The sequence below is a fragment of the Pongo pygmaeus genome, chromosome 3 (genome assembly GCF_028885625.2).
Source record: "Pongo pygmaeus isolate AG05252 chromosome 3, NHGRI_mPonPyg2-v2.0_pri, whole genome shotgun sequence".
NCBI lineage: Eukaryota > Metazoa > Chordata > Mammalia > Primates > Hominidae > Pongo > Pongo pygmaeus.
Window position 1 is genome coordinate 125,410,393 of NC_072376.2, and position 24,380 is coordinate 125,434,772.

The 24,380-nt window shown below is 38.7% G+C and overlaps 1 protein-coding gene across 9 annotated transcripts in view; it reads right to left on the bottom strand.

Moving 5' to 3' along the window:
* ZGRF1 (zinc finger GRF-type containing 1) overlaps positions 1-24,380 on the bottom strand; it is a 99,073-nt gene that overhangs the window by 60,206 nt on the left and 14,487 nt on the right. For 5 of the 9 annotated variants that reach the window (XR_008502299.2, XR_008502300.2, XM_054486462.2 and 2 more), the window contains 6 exons: positions 21,535-21,723; positions 18,976-21,223; positions 11,548-11,612; positions 8,320-8,370; positions 4,973-5,056; positions 2,475-2,648 (listed from right to left, as the gene is read on the bottom strand). Coding sequence is in view for 7 of the 9 variants with exons in the window: in XM_054486462.2 (XP_054342437.1) it covers positions 2,475-2,648; positions 4,973-5,056; positions 8,320-8,370; positions 11,548-11,612; positions 18,976-21,223; positions 21,535-21,723 (2,811 nt within the window). In the remaining 2 variants the exon portion in view is untranslated. The remainder of the gene's footprint in view (positions 1-2,474; positions 2,649-4,972; positions 5,057-8,319; positions 8,371-11,547; positions 11,613-18,975; positions 21,224-21,534; positions 21,724-24,380) is intronic. The other 4 variants (XM_054486464.2, XM_054486465.2, XM_054486466.2 and 1 more) reach the window with 4 other exon arrangements.

Below are 24,380 nucleotides of genomic sequence, written 5' to 3' on the forward strand. Positions count from 1 at the left end.
CAAAATCACGCCACTGCACTCCAGCCTGGGCAACAGAGCAAGACTCCATCTCAAAAAAAAAAAAAAAAAAAAAAAAAAAAAGATAAACTAGGCCAGGCGTGGTGGTTCACACCTATAATCCCAACACTTTGGGAGGCTGAGGAAGGAAGATCGTTTGAGCCCAGGAGTTCAAAACCAGCAGCAACCTGGTGAAACAACATCTCAAAAAAATTTAAAAAATTAGCTGGGCAGCTGGGAGTAGTGACTCATGCCTATAATCCCAGCACTTTGGGAGGCCGAGGCAGGCAGATCACTTAGAGGCTAGGAGTTTGAGAACAACCTGGCCAACAAAGCAAATTGTTAAGCTAGTTCTAAATGTATATGCAACCATACTAAAAATACAAGAAATTAGCCAGGCATGGTGGCGCATGCCTGTAATCCCAGCTACTAGGGAGGCTGAGGCAGGAGAATTGCTTGAACCCAGGGGGCAGAGGTTGCAGTGAGCTGAGATCACACCACTGCACTCCAGACTGGGTGACAGAGCAAGACCTTGTCTAAAAAAACAAAATTAGCTGGGCATAGTGGTGGGCACAGGTAGTCCCAGCTACTCGAGAGTCTGAGGCAGGAGGATTGCTTGAGTCCAAGAAGTTGAGGCTGCAGTGAGCCATGTTCATGCACTGCATTCCAGCCTGGGTGACAGAGTTAAGACTCTGTCTCAAAAAACAACAAAAAAAGAAAAATTTTTGATTCATCAAAGATACCATTAAGAGTGAAAAGGTAAGTAAGAGTCAGGAAAGATATTTGCAAAGCATACAACTGACGAGTAGGTATCCAAATTATATAAAGAATTCCAGAAAATTTTTTAAAAGATAAGCACGTCAATTAAAAAATGAGGAAGAGGCCAGGCATGGTGGCTCACGCCTGTAATCCCAGCACTTTGGGAGGACGAGGCAGGCAGATCACCTGAGGTCGGGAGTTCAAGACCAGCCTGACCAACATGGAAAAACCCCATCTCTACTAAAAATACAAATTAGCTGGGCTCTGTGGTGCATGCCTGATCCCAGCTACTTGGGAGGCTGAGGCAGGAGAATTGCTTGAACCCAGGAGGCAGAGGTTGCAGTGAGCCGAGATCACGCCATTGCACTCCAGTCTGGGCAACAAGAGCAAAACTCCGTCTCAAAAAAAAAAAGGAAGAAAGCTGAACAGGCACTACATCAAAGAGGATAAAGAGATGGCCAATAGGCATACAAAAAAGGTCCCAACCTCACTATCAGGCAGGAAAATGCAAATTAAAACTACAGCTGAAGTACCAATATATACCCACCAGAATAGCTAAAATTGAAAACCAAAAACAGCATCAAGTGTTGGTAAAGATATAGAGTGATGGGCACTCTCATACACTGCTAATGGAAATGTAAATTATAAACCACTTTGGAAACCAGTTTGGCATTATGTACTAAAAGTAAATATATCCTATTCAGTGACTCAATGATGCTACTCCTAGGTAATATAACCAACAGAAGTATGTCACACACGTGTGTATATGTACATGTTCATGATGGTACTTGAATGTTCACAGCAGCAGTATCTGTAATAGTCCCTTAACACAAATAACACAAACATCTGAAGAATGGATAAATTGGGATATATTTATGCAACAGAATACTACAACAGCAATTAAAATGAATAAATTATAGCCACAGGCAACAACATAAATGAATTTCAAAACTGCAATATTAAACAAAAGAGGGAAGACACAAAGAATACACTGTGTATGATTCTATTTATATAAAGTTTTAAAAGCAAAACTAATAGATGGTTATAAGTCAAGACAGTGGATATCTTAGGGAAAAGTGAAAAGGGTAGTGATTGAAAAGGGGCAGAAAGAGAGCTTCTGGGATGCTGATAATGCTCTATTTGTTAAAGGTGGAGGTTATATGCGTATGCTTTGTGGTGATTTACTTATTTCATATATGTATTATGCTTTTTTTTCTTTATTTCTTCTAATATGTATTATGCTTTGACAAAAAGGGAAATTTAAAAAAAATCTCTTTGATGAAGACTGTTTCAAATACATGCTTATCATTCTCACCTCATGACCTCTATTTTCATCCCCAGAAATCTGCCTTTGGTAGCAACTAGAGGTACTCAGTGTCATATTTAAAGAGAGAAAGGAAATATCAGAAGAAAAAAAATCTATTAGATGTTAAACAGGTGAGTATTTTCTCTGTGTAATCTACCTGTTTGCTTTTGTCATGAATTTATAGTCTTCTCTGAAGTGAAAAGTAATCTGTTAAACTCCCAATTTTAAAAAGGTAATACATCTTTCAAGTAAAATACTTTTATTATTTAGTTTTGAGATATTATGCTTCTTGTCAATTTACTGTACTCCTTTTTAACTTATAACTGCACAAACAACTATACTATTTTCACAAAATGTAGTATTAACATAAAGAAAATGATTTGGCAAAATACAACTATAAAAATATTGTTACCTGCAAGAAGTCAATCTGCATACACGTGCGAGGTAACTCTGGTGTCTCTGTCATAAAGTTTTCATACTCAGTGCTATCTGGAAACTGACTGCATCCTAGCTGTGAGCTGTGTCCTCTGACCATTACACCACTAGTAGCTGATCCTTTGACTTGATGTCCTTGAAACTCAACAGGCTACAGGTAAATTATTAAAAATAAGAATTGCATAACTATAGGTTGACATATATATTCACAAAGTAAACACACAGAATATAATATATAATTCAGCTTTTTATTACAGGAACTATTGTAAATAATTACCAGGAGCTAATGCTGAAAACCGGGAAATTCTCCTATTATCCTAAAACATACGTTATGGGTAACAAATTCAAAGTGCATCGATTTAACTGCATTTAAGTTCAACATTAAAAAGTATGATTTAGGCTGGGCATGGTGGCTCACATCTGTAATTCCTGCACTTTGGGAGGCCGAGGCGGGTGGATCACTTGAGGTCAGGAGTTCAAGATCAGCCTGACCAACATGGTGAAACCCCATCTCTACTAAAAATATAAAAAATTAGCCAGGCATGGTGGTGCGTGCCTGTAATCTCAGCTACTTGGGAGGCTGAGGCCAGAGAATTGCTTGAACCAAGGAGTTGGAGGCTGCAGTGAGCCGAGACTGTGCCACTGCACTCCAGCCTGGGTGACATAGAGAGACTCCATCTCAAAAAAAAAAAGGATGATTTATAGCCAATGAGGGAAAAAAAAATGAATAAGTATAATTTTATTACAAGCATAAAGATGAGTATAATAATAATAGCTAATTAAACCAGAAATATTTAGTTGCTTCTCAATGCTTCCACTATATATTACACAACTATGCATTACATACAATACTATATATTATAGACTTACAACTTCATACTTCAATGAAGTTTTTCCTTATTTCTGTACTAATTGTGCTGTAAGCCCCTTGTAAGCAGAGATGTTTTGCTTCATCTAGGTACCACCTATATTTAACACAGTACTTGGTATACAGGAAGCAATCAATAAACAGCCAGTAACAGAAAGGGAAGAATGAGAAAGAATGCAAACAGCATTTCTCTTTACTTATGGGTTTTGTAAAATATCAGGCTCAACTGCAGGATGGGTGGTGGACTCTCTGCCTCTCAGTAGAAAGATGTGATACCCTACTGCTCTGAGAGCAAAGGCCTAAGAGTGTGATTCCAATGTAGACATGTTCCTTAGAGAGAGGCTCTTTCACTCAGTCTGTTTTCAGGCTTCAAATGGCTTTCTCTGCTGCCCCCTGGAGGGTTCTAGGATTTTTTACTCCATACAAAGTAAAGCCTACCCAAAATGTGGAAAAATAAGACTGTAATAGAGTCAAAGGAATGTAGGTAAAGGATTAATTCATTTTTAACTAACAAAATGACAGTAATATATAATTTGAATATTCTCTTATTCAAAAATGAAGAACTGTAAATCACACATTTGAAAGAAAAATCTAATTTAAATGCCCCTTTAATAAGACTTTGGTGAAAAATATTCTTCTGAATTTAAAAATAAACATTGCAATAAAAATGAGTCTCAACTGTTAAAGATTCTATATATTTCTGCTTCTGCTTTGTCTGATGGGTAATGTATACTCCCCACAAGGAAACAGGTACATTGCCTCCCCACCTTTTTTTTTTTTTGAGACAGAGTTTTGTTCTGTCACCCAGGCTGGAGCGCAGTGGCACAATGTTGGCTCGCTGCAACCTCCACCTCCCAGGTTCAAGTGATTCTCATGCCTCAGCCTCCAGAGTAGCTGGGACTACAGGTGTGTACCACCACACCCAGCTAGTTTTTGTATTTTTAGTAGAGATGGGGTTTTGCCATGTTGACCAGGCTGGTCTCGAACTCCTGGCCTCAAGTGATCCACCCGCCTTGGCCTCCCAAAGTACTGGGATTACAGGCATGAGTCACCATGCCTGGCCAAAATAGGTACCTTGCCTTCTATGCTGCCATGTAGATCTCTTCGAGAGGTGTGTTGGGTTTTAGGAGTAGAACTGCTATTTACAAAACCCATCCATTTTTATGCTGTTGTCTTTGTTAATTTTTGATATAGAATAGGTAGCACTACTTAGATGTTGGTTACATATACTTCTATATACTCAGAAGTATAAGTGGTAGAATACTGTAATAAGTTAAAGGGTATAAAGATACTCATTTTGTTCCCCACAGAGTATTCATTAATTTTACTCTACATGGCTTTGTGTCCAACCCCTAGAGTATCCTATGTATGGAAGGATAATGTAAACACTGTATTACCAGCTCATTAGTAGTATAGAGAAAGTTTAAGACCAAAAATGGGGGCAGGAGTCATTAAATAGTTTTTCTTGTTCTTAAAACCAGACTCATTTATTATGCTACTAATCTTCTGCCTGTGAAAACTCTGATACTTGTTTTTTTTGTTTGTTTGTTTTTTTAAATATATATATATAGTTGGTTAAAGAAATCGATGTTCTTCACAAATTTTACCTTAGGGTCACAGGTTTTTCTCTCTATTTGTTTAGGAATAACAGCTAGAAAAGCAGTCTCTTCTTTACTTCCCAAGGAAGAGAACTAGGATAAAATATGAATAAGTTATCTAGTTAGCTAGAATAGTTTCACAGGTGGTTCATGATTTTGATGGAAAAATAATTGCAAAACTTAAGTTTGCCCTGTGAAAACACACTTGCCATCTTGCTTCTCTCTACACACACATACAAGCTAGCTCTCCCTGGCAAAGGGGTACTTTAGCAGGTAAGTCACTATGCTAATTAATTTTAAAACTCAGCATATTAGAAAATTCTTATTCTAAATTTTTAATTAAATCTTTGAACACTAGAAAAAAATGCCAGGTACAACTGGGTGCAGTGGCTTACGCCTGTAATCCCAGCACTTTGGGAGGACGAGGCGGGCGGATCACCTCAGGTCGGGAGTTCGAGACTAGCCTGACCAACATGAAGAAACTCCATCTCTACTAAAAATACAAAATTAGCCGGGCGTGGTGGCACACGCCTGTAATCCCAGCTACTCAGGAGGCTGAGGCAGGAGAATTGCTTGAACCCTGGAAGCAGAGATTGTGGTGAGCTGAGATCACGCCATTGCACTCCAGCCTGGCCAACAAAAGCAAAACTCCGTCTCAAAAAAAAGAAAAAGAAAAAATAAAAAAATGCCAGGTACATAATAAATCACCTGTCAAACCTAATACTATGTTAATGCAGATCATCTATTTTAAAATTAGTAAGAAATGAAAGGAAGAAAAATTGAAAAAGTGTAATTGACTATTTGAAGAATGAATCACCTCCTAGCAATCATAAAACACAATACTGACAACAGCAACAAGTCATTTTTAGTTCATTAAGTAATATATAAAATAACCATAATTTTTCATATGACTTGGATAGACACAGAAAATGAATTCAACTACAACAGTAATTGTTTAAATGTTTAACAAATATGAAGAAAAAACACTTCCCCAATAGACCGAAGAGGTAAAGTAGTATATTTCTTCAAATAATGGTCACTTTCCTTTAATAACACTTATATATAAGCACAACTGTCAACCAAGTAGCTCTTAAAAATATTCAACCTATATTTTAGAATTAGAACTTTCTTTTCTTTTTTTTTTTAGAGACAGGGTCTTGCTCTGTCACCCAGGCTGAAGTGCAGTGGCGCAATCGTTGTTCACTGCAGCCTTGACCTCTGGGATCAAGTAATCCTCCTGCAGGCATGTGCCACCACGCCACCTAATTATTTTTATTTTAAAAAAATTTTTTTAGAGTTGGAGTCTCACTGTATTGCCCACACTGATCTCAAACTCCTGGCCTCAAATGATACTCCTGTCTTGGCTTCCCGAAGTGTTGGGATTACCAGTGTGATCCACTGTGCCAAGCCAGAATTACAATTTTCTAATATACAGTTTTCAAAATTAATTAGCATACTACCTTCTCTGCTAGAATAGCTCTTTTGCAATATGTAGTTAATTATACTTTAAAAAATGAGGCAGAAGTGGCATTAAGGGTATCTTCAAAGAACACGCTGTTTTGAAAGTTCCTTCTACCACCAACATACATAAAGAGGTTGTTTCAGAGAGTTGTAGTAAGAACAGCCATTATAGGCTGGGCACATGCCTATAATCCCAGCACTTTGGGAGGCGGAGGTGGGAGGATTGCTTGAGGCCAGGAGCTCGAGACCAGCCTGAACAATGTAGTCAGACTCCATCTCTACAAAATAAAAAAATAAAAAATAATTATCCAGCCATAGTACTGAGCACCTGTGGTCCCAGCTACTTGGGAGGCTGAAGCAGGAGGATGGCTTGAGCGCTGGAGGTCAAGGCTGCAGTGAGCTGTGACTGTACCACTGCACTCTAGTCTGGGTGACAGAGTAAGAACCCGTCTGAAAAAAGAAAAAAAAAAGAGCCATTACAAAAATACAAATGTACTCCTATCTTAAAGCTAAAAACATTTAAATAATTTTTATTGCAAAAGATTATTAAGAACTTTTCATTACTGTGGAATGACAGCATATTTTTATTGTCTTGTTAATAAGAGGGGGATCACACTATGTCATATTATGTGGTCCAGGCTGGACTCTATCTCCTCAGCTCAAACGATCCTCCTGCCTCAGCCTCCTGAGTAACTGAGATTATAGGCACGGGCCACTGCTCCCAGCTTCAACAGACTTTTAAAAAATATGTGATATTTAAGTGGCAACTCATTCTAAGGGAAAAAATAGTGATAGTGTTTATCTGTAGTTTATACTCTGTGATACCTGTCCTTAAAAAATTTTAAACCTAGGCCGGAGGTGGTGGCTCATGCCTGTAATCCCAGCACTTTGGGAGGCCGAGGCAAGCGGATCGCCTGAGGTCGGGAGTTCGAGATCGGCCTGACCAACATAGAGAAACCCCATCTCTACTAAAAAAATACAAAATTAGCCAGGCGTGGTAGTGCATGCCTGTCATCCCAGCTACTCAGGAGGCTGAGGGAGGAGAACTGCTTGAACTCGGGAGGCGGAGGTTACGGTGAACCGATATCACACCATTGCACTCCAGCCTGGGCGACAAGAGTGAAACTCCATCTTAAAAAACAAACAAAAAAAAAATTTAAACCTTATTTTTTCAAGTGAAAAAAAGACAAAAATGTGATCATTTGTAAGCTAAATTTTGTAGTTGCCAATTATTTATAATTTTATATGTGTAATCTTGTTACATAAGAATGAAAAATGGCAAGTAGCCATAATACAGGTGTTTTTTTATTTTGTTCTGTTTTAGGCAACAGAGCTGTAGGGATAATTGTCAATGGCTCATGGGTTTGGTAATGTTTGCAAGTTTGCAAAACTAACTTCATGGTAAAGAATTTGTTATTTAACCAAATTATATTGATCATATGGTACATTTATACTAAATGAATATCACTACAAATGATTTCAAAAACTGACAATATATAATACAAACTTAAATTTATTTATAAACTTAAAATTACATGCCATACCTATATATACAAATATAATTTGGCTAATTTTTTTTTTTTTTTTTGAGACGGAGTCTCACTCTGTCACCCAGGCTGGAGTGCAGCGGCGTTATCTCGGCTCACTGCAAGCTCCGCCTCCCAGGTTCACGCCATTCTCCTGCCTCAGCCTCCCAAGTAGCTGGGACTACAGGTACCTGCCACCACGCCCAGCTAATTTTTTGTAGTTTTGGTAGAGACGGGGTTTCACCATGTTAGCCAGGATGGTCTCAATCTCCTGACCTCGTGATCCACCCGCCTCAGCCTCCCAAAGTGCTGGGATTATAGGCATGAGCCACCGTGTCCAGTGGCTAATTTATATTTTAAATAACTTACCTGCACAGACTGAAGTGGTTCACTTAGTTCAACTTCATCTTCTTTTAGTATCTTAGGAATAGAATATTAATTTTAGATAAACTAATAGGCAATAATAATTCAGAAAACAAAAATATAAATTTCTATTAGACTTAAGAAATACTAGGGCTGGGCATGGTGGCTCACGCCTGTAATCCCAGCACTTTGGGAGGCCAAGGTGGGCGGATCACCTGAGGTAAGGAGTTCGAGACCAGCCTGGCCAACATGGTGAAACCCTGTCTCTACTAAAAATACAAAAATTAGCCGGGTGTGGTGGCGCACCCCAGCTACTCAGGAGGCTGAAGCAGGAGAATCGCTTGAACCCGGGAGGAGGAGGTTGCAGTGGGCAAAGATTGCGCCACTGCACTCCAGTCTGGGCAACAAGAGCAAGACTCCGTCTCAAAAAGAAAAAAAAAAAAGAAATACTAGAACACCATCACTAATATGAAATTAAAACTGGCCAGGCACTGTGGCTCACACCTGTAATCCCAACACTTTGGAGGCTGGGGTTGGAGGATTGCTTGAGCCCGTGAGTTTGAGACCAGCTGGGGAACATAGTGAAACCCCATCTCTACAAAAAATATAAAAGTTAGTTAGGTGTGGTGGCATGCACCTGTAGTCCCAGCTACTCAGGAGGCTGAGGCAGGAGAATCACTTGAGCCCAGGAGGTCAAGGCTGCAGGAGCCAATCACACTACTGCAGTCCAGTCTGGGCAACAGAGCAATAACCTGTCTCAGAAAAAAATACATACATAAAAAGTAAAATCCTGATGAAACAGTATTGTCACTTAGCAAGAATTTAAAAAGCTCGCAATGGTACTAGTAAAAATGAAGTAAAATAAATATTCTAATTGTAAAACATTAAAATTTTTATATTTGAAAATATCATGGCCAGGCACAGAGGCTCATGCCTATAATCCCAGCACTTTGGGAGGCTGAGGTGGGCGGATTACCTGAGGTCAGGAGTTCGAGACCAGCCTGGCAAACATGGCGAAACCCCATCTCTACTAAAAATACAAAAATTAGCCACGCATGGTAGCGTGCGCCTGTGGTCCCAGCTACCCAGGAGGCTAAGGCAGGAGAATTGCTTGAACCCAGGAGGCTGAGGCTGCAGTGAGCCGAGATCATGCCACTGCACTCCAACCTGGGCAATAGAGCAAGACTCCGTCTCAAAAAAAAGAAAGAAAAGGAAAAAAAAAGAAAATATCAAGAACCCAAGAAAGAAAGTTGTTCCTAGCCTTCCAAATAATTACTTCTACTTCTGGAATCAAATCTAAGGAAAAAATTTAAAATGCAAACAATGATTTATGTGTAAAAACATTTATTAAAGTGTTACTTATAATAGCAAAATGCTGGAAATTATTTAAATGACCAAAACAGAGAACTATTTGTCCAAAGCATAAGATAGCCATAGGATGGATGGTAAATAACTTTTAAAAGGTATGTTTAAGAAGAATTATTAATAATGTAAGATAATACGACGATATTAAGGGGAAAGGATATAAAACTATTTATATACATCTAACCATTTTTTTTTAACTGGACACACAAAAATATCTGGAAACATTAATAAATATTCTGAGAGGTAGGGTAGGTTTTATTTTTTTCTTCACTGTTTTCTATATTTAAAAAAAAAGAAAAAAAATCAAGATTATTAAAAGGGGAGAAAAAGGACCAGTAACATAGAGAATAAAGTAAGATATAAAATGGAGGCAAGTGAGGCCAGGCCTGGTGGCTCATGCCTGTAATCCCAGCACTTTGGGAGCCTGAGGCGGGCGGATCACTTGAGGTCAGGAGTTGGAGACCAGCCTGGCCAACATGGTGAAACTCCATCTCTACTAAAAATACAAAAATTAGCTGGGTGTGGTGGCACGCGCCTGTAATCCCAGCTACTTGGGAGGCTGGGGCAGGAGAATCACTTGAACCTGGGAGATGGAGACTGCAGTGAACCTGGGAGATGGAGACTGCAGTGAACCTGGGAGATGAAGACTGCAGTGATCATGACACTGCACTCCAGCCTGGGCGAAAGAGAGAGACTCCACCTCAAAATAAATAAAAACAAAAATAAAATGGAGGCAAGTGAAACATTCTACTTGCTTTTGTTCCAAACATGTCTGTAGAAAGACCAGTGCCATATAATGAAAGAACTGACCCTCCAAAAGTGCTAACGGCATCCCCATTGAGTAAGAAACACTAATCTAGATGAATTATCCTAGAATTTCAATTCATCCTAATTAGAACTATTATTTTTTATATAACTACCATGGTTACCAAACTATGCAACAAGGTACTCTGAGGTGGCACAATGAACTCACAGGAACTCCACAAGGTGTTTTATATGTAGGGTAACAGTGTCACCTGACATCTGTCTGACACCTAATGAACTACTAACTCCAGGTCTGTTTCTTCATCAGATCTTGCTACATTTCTTTCAATGACATTGCGCCTTTGTGAAGCTGGGTTCTGAGAAACTGCTGTGATAAAAAGCAATTATCATGAGAAAATCAATGTGTAACAAGAAATAAGGTGGTGTTACCTAATCTATTCCAAGATTTGAGAAGTTGTATAGTGCCCAACAGAGGTACACATTCCATTAGTAACTGTGAGGTTTTGTGTTTTTTTTTTTTTTTTTTTTGAGATGGAGTCTCACTCTTGTTGCTCAGGCTGGAGTGCAATGGCATGATCTCGGCTCACTGCAACCTCCGCCTCCCGGTTTCAAGCGATTCTCCTGCCTCAGCTTGGAGAATTAGCTGAGCTAATTCTCAATTAGCTAATTCCCAATTAGCTGAGCTTACAGGTGCATGCCACCATGCCTGGCTAATTTTTGTATTTTTAGTAGAGATGGGGTTTCACCAAATTGGCCAGGCTGGTCTCAAACTCCTGACCTCAAGTGATCTGCCTGCCTTGGCCTCCCAAAGTGCTGGGATTACAGGCGTGAGCCTCCACGTCCAGCCATGTAACTGTGTTTTTTAACAAACAAAATGCTTACAAAGTTACTAGGAAATACTTGAGTTGCTTAATACTATTAACTACATAATAAATGAAACTGTTAGGTATTTCTTTTGGCTGAGGAAGACAATGAAAAATTACTGAGATACAGGAGGAGTCATGAACCAAGATAGCTTGGGACTGTATTACTATAATTCTATTACAAATTATAGAACATTCTTATCAAATTAAAAAAAAATACTCTTAGAAAAAAACCCTGTACCTGTTGAGAATCCTTGTGCAGATGAGGAGACTTTGGTGAAACTACTGTAATAAATGGTTTCCTCACTGGAATCGAGAAAAGAAATAATCATATCATTGTTATATATAGCAGTACTCTAAAATTCAACTTATTCCTAAAACCGAAACAAGGAATATAACTTAAATTTTAAGATCAGAATCTTGGTAATTGTTCAATCTGGAATGTAGCACTTGAGGATTCACTGTACTGTTCTCTGTTTAGATTAAAACATTTTTATGATAAAAATTTAAAAATATTTAGAATGAAAGCCTTTTTACTTTCTAAGTCGATAGTAGGAATGTTTCCTTGTACTAATTTTTACACAAATTAAAAAATAAATACTAACCCAATAGTTAATAACCTATACTAAAAATGCTAAAAATGAAGTACTGGACAATTGTTAGGAACAAGAAAGTCAAGACTCCCAGTATACTGTTGCTATGTACAAACAAACATAGAAAAAAAAACAGAGTTGGGCATGGTGGCTCATGCCTGTAATCCCAGCACTTTAGGAGGCCAAGGCAGGCAGATCACTTGAGGCCAGGATTTCAAGACCAGCCTGGCCAACATGGTGAGACCTTGTCTTTACTAAAAACACAAAAATTAACCAGACATGGTGGTGCACAACTGTAATCCCAGCTACTCAAGAAGCTGAGGCAGGAAAATCACTTGAACTCGGGAGGTGGAGGTTGCAGTGAGCTAAGATCACGCCACTGCACTCCAGCCTGGGTGACAGTGAGACCATGTCTCAAACAAAAGAAAAAAAAAACAGCACTTCATGCTATTTCTAGTCTATCTTAAATCCATTTTTACTATGGCTTAAGAAAAAAATTCTATATTCTAAAAAATTCACTCAACAATTATTTTCCAAGTGCAGTGTGCCAGGCACCAGGGAAAGAGCAGTGAACAAGACAAAAAAAATTCCTTGAAAAAAGAGAGACACAAAAGACAAATAACTAAACCAGATAAATTCAGATTATGATACAAAAGGGTATCTCATTGAACAGTGATATGATACAGAACTATTTTTGATACAGGAATTAGGAAAAGTTTCTCATGGGAAGTAACATTTAAGTTGAGATGAAGAAAAAACTCAGCTATGACAAGGGTAAAAGTGCTCGGGTAAAAGGCTGAATACAAAACGGCAGAAAAGTTGGTAAGCCTGCAGAATGGAAAGGAGTGCAGGGTGGCTAGTTTTGCCACCTTATCAGGTATCCATTTAAAAATAGAAATTTTTTTTCTTAAAAAAAAGTACATATTCAATAATCTCTTCTCTTCTAAAATCACAGAAAGACTAATTTTAAAGTGACAATTACAGTAAAAAATCATAGCTATAACTAGTGTAAACTTCATTTTTAGGCAATTGCTATTTATGATTTCATTATTTTCCTGCTAAAATTCAGAATAAAATAAAATAAAAAATAATTTTGGAACTTGACATTTCTAACAAGTTTTTTAAAAACACTGGATGAAAACTGATGTTGTTTTCCTTTACTGCCTTTGCTCCAGAAAAACATTCTAAATTAACATTTCTAAGCTATACACAATTATCTCACAAAAAATTTAGAGTTTTATCACTTTCACACATTCTAAATTGGTGGCAAAATTTATTCTTCTCTAATTTTGCTTTAAACTTCATAAAAGTATGTTATACCCTAGTGATTCAATCTTCTCAAACTGTCTCAAGCAACCAACTTAATCCTTTTTAGAGAAATATATTTGTATCAAAAAAGTGAATTTAGTCGATCATTACTCATGGATTCTGCCTACTCCCTAAAGTTTATTTGTAACCCCAAATCAGTATTTGCTATACTTTCATGGTCATTTGCAGACATACATAGAACAGCAAAAAACAAATTGCCTGAAGTGCATGTTCTCAAGGTAACACTCTGGCTTCTTGTTTTAGCTTATGTTGTAAACAATTATCTTTTTCGTGGTTGTTTAGTGCCACATTTTTCATTTTTGTGCTATTTATTGGTAATTTCACTACTTAAAATGTCCCCAAAGAGGCCAGGTGCAGTGGCTCACGCCTATAATCCAAGCACTTAGGGAGGCCGAGGTTGGCAGATCACCTGAGGTCAGTTCAAACCAGCCTGACCAACACAGCGAAACCCCGTCTCTAATAAAAAAACAAAAATTAGTTGGGTGTGGTGGCACACACCTGTAATCCCAGCTATTTGGGAGGCTGAAGTGGGAGAATTGCTTAAACCCAGGAGGCGGAGGTTGCAGTGAGCCAAGATCACGCCGCTGCACTCCAGCCTGGGCAACAGAGTGAGGCTCTGTGTCAAAAACAAAAAAGTCCCCTAAGAATAGTGCTGTCTAGTGTTCCCAAGGGCAAGAAGACTGTGATATTCCTTATGAGGAAAGTGCATATGTTAGGTACGTTTTTTATAGGTAAGAGTTATATTGCTGTTGGCTATGAGTGAGTTCAATGTTAATGAATCAACAATATATATTAAATAAGGTTCTTTAAGCAGAAATATACATGAAACAAGGTTATGTATTCATAAATTAATGAAAATGTTCTGACCACATGCTTGCAGGAACCTAACCCTGTATTTCCCATAGGAGCAAGGTTTACCATTTACTAATTATGTGTTTGCAGTGACGTCACAGAACTACTGCAAATAATCAGAATCAACTGTAATTTTCTTTCCAACTTGATGAGAGAAACCAGTTGGTTTTCCAAAACTAATTTTTTTTTTTTTTTTTTGAGATAGAGTCCTGCTCTGTCACCCAGGCTAAAGTGCAGTGACAGTCTACTCACTGCAACTTCCGCCTCACGGGTTCAAGCTATTCTCCTGCCTCAGCCTCCCCAGTAGCTTAGATTACAGGTCTCCACCACCACACCCAGCTAATTTTTATATATTTTATTAGAGATGGGGTTTCACCATGTTGGCCAGGCTAATCTTGAACTCCTGACCTCTGGTTATCCGCCCACCTCAGCCTCCCAAAGTGCTGGGATTACAGGCATGAGCCACCACACCTGGCCTTCAAAACTAAATTCTATAATCCCTAAATCTCCATGCTAGAACTTTATATTCTTATATGGTATCATATAACTTTATCTACTCATATTTATTTTTCATTAAAGCTTTTTACTTTTTTTTTTTTTTTGAGATGGGAGTTTTATTCACTCTTGTTGCCCAGGAGCACAATGGCATGATCTCGGCTCACTGCAACCTCCACCTACCAGGTTCAAATGATTCTCCTGCCTCAGCCTCCTGAGTAGCTGGGATTACAGGTGCCTGCCACAATGCCCATCTAATTTTTTATATTTTTAGTAGAGACAGGGTTTCATCATGTTGGCCAGACTGGTCTCGAACTCCCAACCTCAGGTGATCCACCCGCCTCTGCCTCCCAAAGTGCTGGGATTACAGGCATGAGCCACTGTGCCTGGCTACTTACTTTTAATATTTTAGAAAATAAACTAACAATTGTCTTCAAACTTAATTACATTTCAAAGAATCATTTTAGTAGGTACAATAAGTTATTTACATTTTTCTCAGGAATCACATGAGATACTCAAATAAAAGTTCAATTTTACCTTTTGGAAGTAGTGCACTGCTCATTTACATTCAAATATATACATTATTTACTACTATATTCTTTAAAATACAATGCTGTTGCCAGCATACCATAAGGAAAGTCAAAAGATCAATGACATACTGAAAGAAAACATTTACAACATATATCATAAGGGGCTAATATCTCTTATAAAGAACTCTTATAAATTAAGAATCAAAAAACCAACATCCATTAAAAATCTGGACAAAAGGGTAGATAGAAAAGATAGTTCATGGAAAAATATACACAAATGATGTTTAAACATATGAAAAGATGCTCAATTTCACCTGTAGTAGTAAAAACACAAATTTAAAATACACTGAAAAGGTCAGGAGTGGTGGCTCACACCTATAATCCCAGCACTTTGGGAGGCCGACGTGGGTGGATCACTTGAGGTCAGGAGTTCGAGACCAGCTTGACCAACATGGTGAAACCCCATCTCTACTAAAAATACACTATTAGCCAGGTGTGGTGGACACACCTGTAATCCCAGCTACTTGGGAGGCTGCGGCAGGAGAATCGCTTGAACCTGGGAGGCAGAGTTTGCAGTGAGCCGAGATCACATCACTGCACTTCAGCCTGGACAACAAGAGCAAAACTCCATCTCAAAAAACAAAAACAAAAACAAAAACAAACAAATAAATAAAATAAAATACACTGAAAAGCCATTTCTCATCTATTAGATTGGCAAAAATTCAAAAGCTAGGCAAGACACTATTGGCAAGGCAGTGGAGAAACACCCAGTCTCATACATTACTGATGGGAATGAGAAATGATTAATTCCTATAAAGAGAACTTTGAAGTATCTGTAAAACTACCCATCTATTACCCATGTACCTAGCAATCCTAATTTTAGAAGTTTGCCCTGAAGACACATCTCCAAATGTTAAAAAAAAAAAAAAAAAAATCCAGGCCAGGCATGGTGGCTCACACCTGTAATCCCAGCACTTTGGGAGGCCAAGGCAGGTAGATCATCTGAGCTCAGGAGTTCGAGGCCAGCCTGGGCAACATGGTGAAACCCCATCTCTACCAAAAATACAAAAAATCAGACGGGTATGGTGGCGTGCACCTGTAATCCCAGCTGTAATCCCAGCTACTAGGGAGGTTGAGGTGAGAAAGATTACTTTAGCCTGGGAGGTGGAGGTTCAGTGAGCTAAGATCATGCCACTGCACTCCAGCCTGAGTGACAGAGTGAGACCCTATCTCCAAAAGAAAAAACAAAAAAACAAAAAAACTATATATACTTATACAGATATAGATAAGTATAAATATAAATTGAGGTTATTCATTTTCCATTTGTAATAATAGTAAAATATTGGGCATAATATTTTACTATTAGGAGACTAGTTGAATAAATAATAGTGCATCCACATAGCAGATTATAGAGCTATAAACAAATAAAATGAAGACAATTCCTATGAAGTGATACGAAGTAACTTCCAGGATTTTTTTTTTTTTTTTTTTTTTGAGAGAAGTCTCACTCTTATCCCCCAGGTTTGGGTGCAATGGCTTGATCTCGGCTCACTGCAACCTCCGCTTCCCAGATTCAAACGATTCTCCTGCCTCTGCCTCCCACATAGCTGGGATTAAGGTGCCTGCCACCACGCCTGGCTAATTTTTGTATTTTTTAGTACAGACAGAGTTTCACCATATTGGCCAGGCTGGTCTCGAACTCCTGACCTCAGGTGATCAGCCCGCCTCAGCCTCCCAAAAGTGCTGGGATTACAGGTATGAGCCACCGTGCCAGGCCCCAGGATATATTTTTAAGAGAAAAATGCAAGGTGTTAAAGCATATGAATTTGGTATTTTACTGAATATGGGGAAATAAGAATTTCTATATGGAGATATTTATTTTTACAAAAAGAACCATAAGTATATTGGTTGCCTAGAGCAGGTGGGTAGGAATGGGACAGAAAGTACAGGAAAGGAATCTGAGTATGTTTGTATATAGCTTTGACTTTTGAACTCAGTTAATATTTTACATAGTCAGAAATAAAAATAAATTGGGCCAGGTGCAGTGGCTCATGCCTATAATCCCATCACTTTGCAAGGGTCAAGGCAGGCAGATCTCCTGAGGTCAGAAGTTTGAGACCAGCCTGGCCAACAATGGCAAACCCCGTCTCTACTAAAAATCAAAAAATTAGTGGGGTGTGGTGGCACGTTACCTGTAGTCTCAGCTACTCGGGAGGCTGAGGCAGGAGAATCACTTGAACCTAAGAGGCAGAGGCTGCAGTGAGCCAAGATCACACTACTGTACTCCAGCCCGTGCAACAGAGCGAGGCTCCGTCTCAAAAAGTAAAATCAATCAATCAATCAATCAATCGGTCAATAGGGATGGACAAAATAGCCCTCACACAGACTATAAACAACGAACTTAACTCCATAAATCATGCTAAGAAAAAGTAACCCAATTTTTGAACTAGTATTTTAACTCTATACACTCAACAGAACATATTCTGAAAACAAAAACTGCAAAGGATTTGTGAACTTCATAAATTTGTAAAGGTTTCTTACTAGCAGTAATATTGATATAACAATTTGGAAGCTATCTGGTATTGCAGATTTGAGAAGGTATACTGATACTGGGAGCCAGGATCCTTTCATATTGTGAGAGTATAGAAACACAATTATAGGGCTGGGTGCAGTGGCTCACGCCTGTAATCCTAGCACTTTGGGAGGCCGAGGCAGGTGGATCTCCTGAGGTCAGGAGTTCAAGACCAACCTGGCCAACACGGTGAAACCCCATCTCTACTAAAAATACAAAAAAAAATTAGCTGGGCATGGTGGCGGGTGCCTGTAATTCCAGCTACTGGGGAGGCTGAGGCAGGAGAATCACTTGAACCCGTGAGGCGGAGCTTGCAGTGAGCCGAGATCGCGCCACTGCACTCCAGCCTGGGCAACAGAGCGAGACTCTGTCTCAAAAAAAAAAAAAAAAAAAAAGAAACACAATTATGGGCCAGGAGTGGTGGCTCATGCCTGTAATCCCAACACTTTGGGAGGCCGAGGTGGGCGGATCACGAGGTCAGGAGTTCAAGACCAGCCTGGCCAACATAGTGAAACCCCGTCTCTACTAAAAATACAAAACAATTATCTGGGTGTGGTGGTGGGCGCCTGTAATTCCAGCTACTCAGGAGACTGAGGCAGGAGAATCGCTTGAACCCAGGAAGTGGAGGTGCAGTGAGCCGAGATCGCGCCACTGCACTCCAGCCTGGGCGACAAGAGTGAAACTCTGTCTTAAAAAAAAGAAAGAAAGACACAATTATGGAACGGAGGAAAGAGGAAAAGAACTCTGTGGTATAGGATTGGAATTAGAGGTATCAGTAAGAACTCACTTTTTTAAAAAAATGTATTCCCTAGTACCTGTCCAAAAATGAATAAGAATAGATTTAATTAGCTAAGCATGGTGGTACATGCCTGTAATCCCAACTACTGGGGAGGCAGAGGTTGCAGTGAGTCACTCCAGCCTGGTTGACAGAGTGAGACTGTCTGCAAAAAGAAAAAAATAGATTGACATATACGCACACATACGTACATATATATGTACTTTTTTGACATATATTCACATAAATGTGCCAATATATGCTTATATACGCATAGAATATTTATGGAAGGATGTTCTAGAAGAAAACTGTAGCTAATTCTGAAGGGTAGACTAAGGGATGTGGTTGGATGGGGACTTTTCATTGCTACTATTCTCTATTAATATTGGTTTTACCAAGTACATGTATTACCTATTTAAACACTATGTAATTCTTTAATGTAGCACCCAGAGCTAATATCTTCTTTCTTTATAGCTCAAAGACCTATAAAGAAAACAATCCAAAATAGACATGCAATTCTAACCTTCAGGACTATCTGGCTCATTTGTCTGTTGAGTTCCTTGCTGAAAGACAGTATTTTTCTTTTTCAATATTTCCAAGCTGTCTAAAGCAGTACGGTGTTCAGATAGTGACTTTAAAATAGAAATGGTATTTACTAATCCCGAAAGTTCTGAAGAATTTCTAGGATTCCAACATTGTTTGCCTTCTCTGGCAGTTTCAACCTCAACATGGTCAGGGGGTGGACTTCCAATCTTTCCCAAATCTTCAGGTTCAGATATACGTGCTTCTCTGTCTTTGGAAATAAGATGCTTTTTTCCCAGTGGGTAAAACAAAGAATTGGAAATGTGGGTATTTGATTTATCAAGTGCAATACATTCATAGTGATTCTGATTGGTATTTAATAGTTGGACGCTGTTGTCACTACTAGAAGTTGAGGGTAAAACATGTTCATCATTTTTGTCTAAGTCACTTCCCAAAATAAAAGGCTGAGGTTGAGCATCTTCTGAAAATAGATTACTGTTTTCAGCAATCTGATTTTGAATATGAGGAATATGTAAATTCATGTTTATACCTTTAGATTTATTCGGGGGTAAAGCAAAATCATAGTTAATTCTGACTTCTTGGATAGGTTTATTCGCATCTTCTTTATTATCTATGTATACATCATCAGTCCACTTTAAAGATTCAAAATTGCTTAATGTGTCACTATACTCCTCTATTTCTTTTCCCATGTTTTCAGCTTTACAAATTCCCATGTCAAAACCCACATAAGTTTTATCACAAAACTGTGATGGCAGTGTCTCTTTAACAGGAAATGTCACTGTAGGTTTGTCACTAACAGATATTAAGAATGGCAAATGTTCACCCTCAATCTCTTCACAGTTTGTATTCTCAGACCTCTTTTGAAAACATGAATTGCCATCATTAACCAAAATGTCCTTTACCCAACTCTCTGAATCCTGGGAAATTTTGTTGCTTTCCTGTGATTCCTCCTCAGTGTCACTGGTCTCAAAATTGTTTAGATTAAAAGTTACCTCCAAAAATGGTTGTGTTACATTAATCAGAGATTCATGAATACTATTAAGACTTTCATTATCCATTTTACTTTCAGAAATCATGTCTGTAATGTCATCAGAGATCCTAGAATTATTACTAGATTCAATTTGGAGATGTTTCAGTTCTGGCAGAGATGACTGTGATTGTTCATACTCCTTTTCCGGTGTTCCACATGTATTTACGTCTTGAGCATTTTCTTTAATAAGAACTGATCCTTTAACGCACCCCTTGTCATTTTGATTAAAAGGTATTTTATTATTTTCTTGAATGTCAGATTCTGATAATATACCATCATTTTCTGCACTGCTACAAGTAACCTGTAAGCTACTGCTTTCATTGAATGAAGGAATTTCTAATTTTACTTCCTGATTCCAGGACTGATCATTATTACTGACTGACTTGTCTACATTATACTTTTTCCTCTCTTCAGCACATGTTTCAAAGAACTGTATATTTTTTTGTAATGAAAGGTCTTTCAAATTAGAATTTATATCATCTTCCTGGGCCTTGGGTTTCCTTTCTGTATCATTCCCATCTACAGTAGAAGAATGTATAGGTGAACTCTGTGAGGATAAATACATGGCCCACCGGCTTTTATTTCTCATGGTATTTTCTGATTGATGCTGGTAGTATAAATTTTCTGTGCTCTTCATCTCAGCACACTCTTCCTGTTGAATTAGGTACTTTGGTTTAGTAGCAATTTTTAAACTTCCTTGTGATTGTTTTTGAGGAAAATGCTCTGTCATCTCAGAGTCTAGTTCCTCACATGAACTAGATGATTCGGACTTCAGAAGAGCTACTATCTGTGCTTTGCTTCTGATGTTTTGTGAAACTCCTGAATAGTGAGATGCCAAACTATCTCTTTTCACAGGCTCATTGGTCAGTAAAGAGTCTGAAAGTTTATTTCCAGTATTGACAGGAGAGCAAAAATAATTTTCTTCACACAGCACTTCTGGGTTAATCTGGAAGGATGGAGAAAAAACTGAAGAAAAATCCATGGCATTTCTCTCTCTGTTCTTGTAAGTCACAATGTTCTCAGGGTCTGCCAGTATATTATTTACATCTTTCTTGCCAATAGTAGGAAACAAAGGAGGCATGCTGTAGAATGGAGAAAAAATAGTAGGGCCAGTTTTCTTAGCCTCATGTGATGCAGCTGATTCACCACTTTCCGTCATAACCATTTTCTTTGGAACCTGACGTGGTCCTTGAAAACCCTGAAAATATTAAAATAACTGTTAGCTGTACCATTACCCATTAAGAAAATGTGAAATGAACTGGCTAAGAAAAAAAAAGGAGAAGGATTGTTTCTGGTTTGCCTGAGGTAAAGTAATAATTCAGATTTAAAGTTTGTCAAAGTACACTCATTTGTAATAAGATTTTTCAAAGTAGGGTTTATTTCCTTTCTACCTAAGTATACTATGAAGTGCCCTTTGAATGACAGAGTACGATAACTTCAAAATTCACTACTTTTTGAGACAATTTTATAAATATATTTTGATGTATTATTTTCCCCAGCAAAACTTACAGTAAACTTCCTTTTTAAGCCAGAGGGCTGACATCCAAGAGATCGGCCAGAGGATATAAATGTCCTTGAATTTAACTCTGGTGCTTGTTTATTGACATTCTGCTTAACAATACCTATGGCTCCAGCAACTTTAACCTCTTCAACTGTGATTAAGTATCGATCACTTTCTAAGTCATCTCCAGGTTTCACCTGAAAGAATAAATGTCAAAATCACATACATCTAATTATTTGATTATCTATGTATTCCAGGATGCTCACTAGCACTAAGACACAATGGGTGTTCAATAAATAGGTGTTGAACGAATAAATCAGTAACTAAAGTCTTCAATTATTTATTATTATGTACTCATTAACTATCAACAAGCACAAAAAAGGACAATAATATAATTTTAAAATTTATCTAATTTGTTTATTCAACAACACATATTAGAGCTGGGTGTGGTAGCTCACACCTGTAATCACAAGACTTTGGGAGACCAAGGCAAGAGGATTGCTTGAGGCCAAGAGTATGAGACCAGCCTGGGCAAAATATTGAGATCCTGTCTCTACAAAAAATTTTTATTTTAAATTAGCCAGGGCTGGATGGGATGGCTCATGCCTGTAATCCCAGCACTAAGGACACCAAGGCAGGGGGATTGCTTGAAGCCAGGAGGTCAAGACCACCCTAGTCAACATAGCAAGACCCTGTCTCCACAAAAAACTTTTTAAGAAATTAGCCATGCATGGTGGCATGCACCTATAGTCCCAGCTCTTTGGGGGGATGAGGTGGGAGGATGATTTGAGACTAGCAGGTCAAGGCTGCAGTGAGCAGTTTTCACACCACTGCTCTCTAGCCTAGGTGACAGAGTGAGACCCTGTCTCCAAAAAAAAAAAAAAAATTAGCCAGGCATGGTGGCATGTTCCTACAGTCTTGAAAGGCTGAGGTGGAAGGATCCCTTGAGCCCAGGAGTTTGAGGCTGTAGTAAGCTATGATCACACTACCATACTCCAACCTGGATGACAGAGTGAAACAATGTCTCTAAAAACAAAATTAAATTAGTAAATAAATATTACGTACTGGGGACCTATATAAGGCCCCTTGTTACACACTAGGGATACAAAGACAAACAAGGAAAAAATGCTCCCTCTCAAGCAATTCACTTAGAATCCATACAACTAAGTGTAACTTTTCAAAAATTAGAGTTATTACCAACTATACATCTTTAAATGAATAAGATACTCATAATTATCACAAATTAAACATTATTATAAATCATTACAGTTGCTTAATAATATTCCAAAAATGCATTTTAATCATGTTAATGAGCAAACGTAGTACTTGCCACCACCTCTGACTGCAGCATAAAAATAAGATTATCGCCAGATGCAGTGGCTCACACCTGTAATCCCAGCACTCTGGGAGGCCGAGGCACGCGGATCACCTGAGGTTGGGAGTTTGAGACCAGCCTGACCAACATGGTGAAACCCCGTCTCTACTAAAAATACAAAACAAATTAGCCGGGTGTGGTGGTGCGCGATCTCGGCTCACCGAACCTCCGCCTCCCGGGTTCAAGCGATTCTCCAACCTCAGCCTCCCGAGCAGCTGGGATTGCAGGCATGCACCACCACGTCCAGCTAATTTTTTGTATTTTTAGTAGAGACAGGGTTTCTCCATGTTGGTCAGGCTGGTCTTGAACTCCTGACCTCAGGTGATCTGCCCACCTCGGCCTCCCAAAGTGCTGGGATTACAGGCGTGAGCCACCACGCCCGGCCTGAAATGATTTTTAAGATGAAATAATAGTAGTTACCACCAATCAGACCATACACTAAGATACTGATTCTCCTAGACCCTTTTAAAAATATATAAAAGTACCATAACCACTACTGATGTTGTGTAAAATTTCAAAATGAATACTATGGCCAAAAATCAACATCATCATCATCATCATAGTATGCATTTTAACACATGTAGAATCACTGTACTAGGCCAGATGCAGTGGCTCATGCCTGTAATCCTAGCACTTTAGGAGGCCAAGGCACGTGGATCACTTGAGGTCAGGAGTTCAAGACCAGCCTGGCCAACATGGTGAAACCCCATCTCTACTAAAAATACAAAAAATTAGCTGGGCATTGTGGTGCACGCCTATAATCTCAGCTACTCAGGAGGCTGAGGAAGGAGAATCACTTGAACCCAGGAGGCAGAGGCTGCAGTGCGCGGAGATTATGCTACCACACTCCAGCCTGGGCAACAGAGGGAGACTCCATTTCAAAAAAAAAAAAAAAGAATCACTATACTAACTAAAACTGCTAGGCACTTTACAAAAATTATTTCTAACCTTCACACCAACCCTGTAAAATCTGTCCGTGATCTACATTTTACAGCAGAGAAGTTAGACATAGAGTTTAGGTGGGCCAGGAAGTATTTAGAACTGGGAAATGAACCCAGAATGACCAACTTTAATATCCTAATTCTTCACTAAAATATGCCTTTAGTTCTCTTTCCATGCTTTTTCCTCTTTGAGAGGAAAAACACAAACTACGTATTTGAGAGAATATTTATGTATTTATTTTTAGCCTTTAAGTTCAGGGGTACATGTGCAGGTTTGTTATATAGGTAAACCCGTGTCATGGCGGTTTATTATACAGATTATTTCATCACCCAAGTATTAAGTCTAGTACTCATTATTTTTCCTGATCCTCTTCCTCCTCCTACCCTCTCCATCTTCCAGTAGGCCCCAGTGTCTGTTGTTCCCCTTTGTCCATGCATTCTCATCACTTAGCTCCCACTTACATGTGAGAACATGTAATATTTGGTTTTCTATGTTCCTGCATTAGTTTGCTAAGGATAATGACCTCCAGCTCCATCC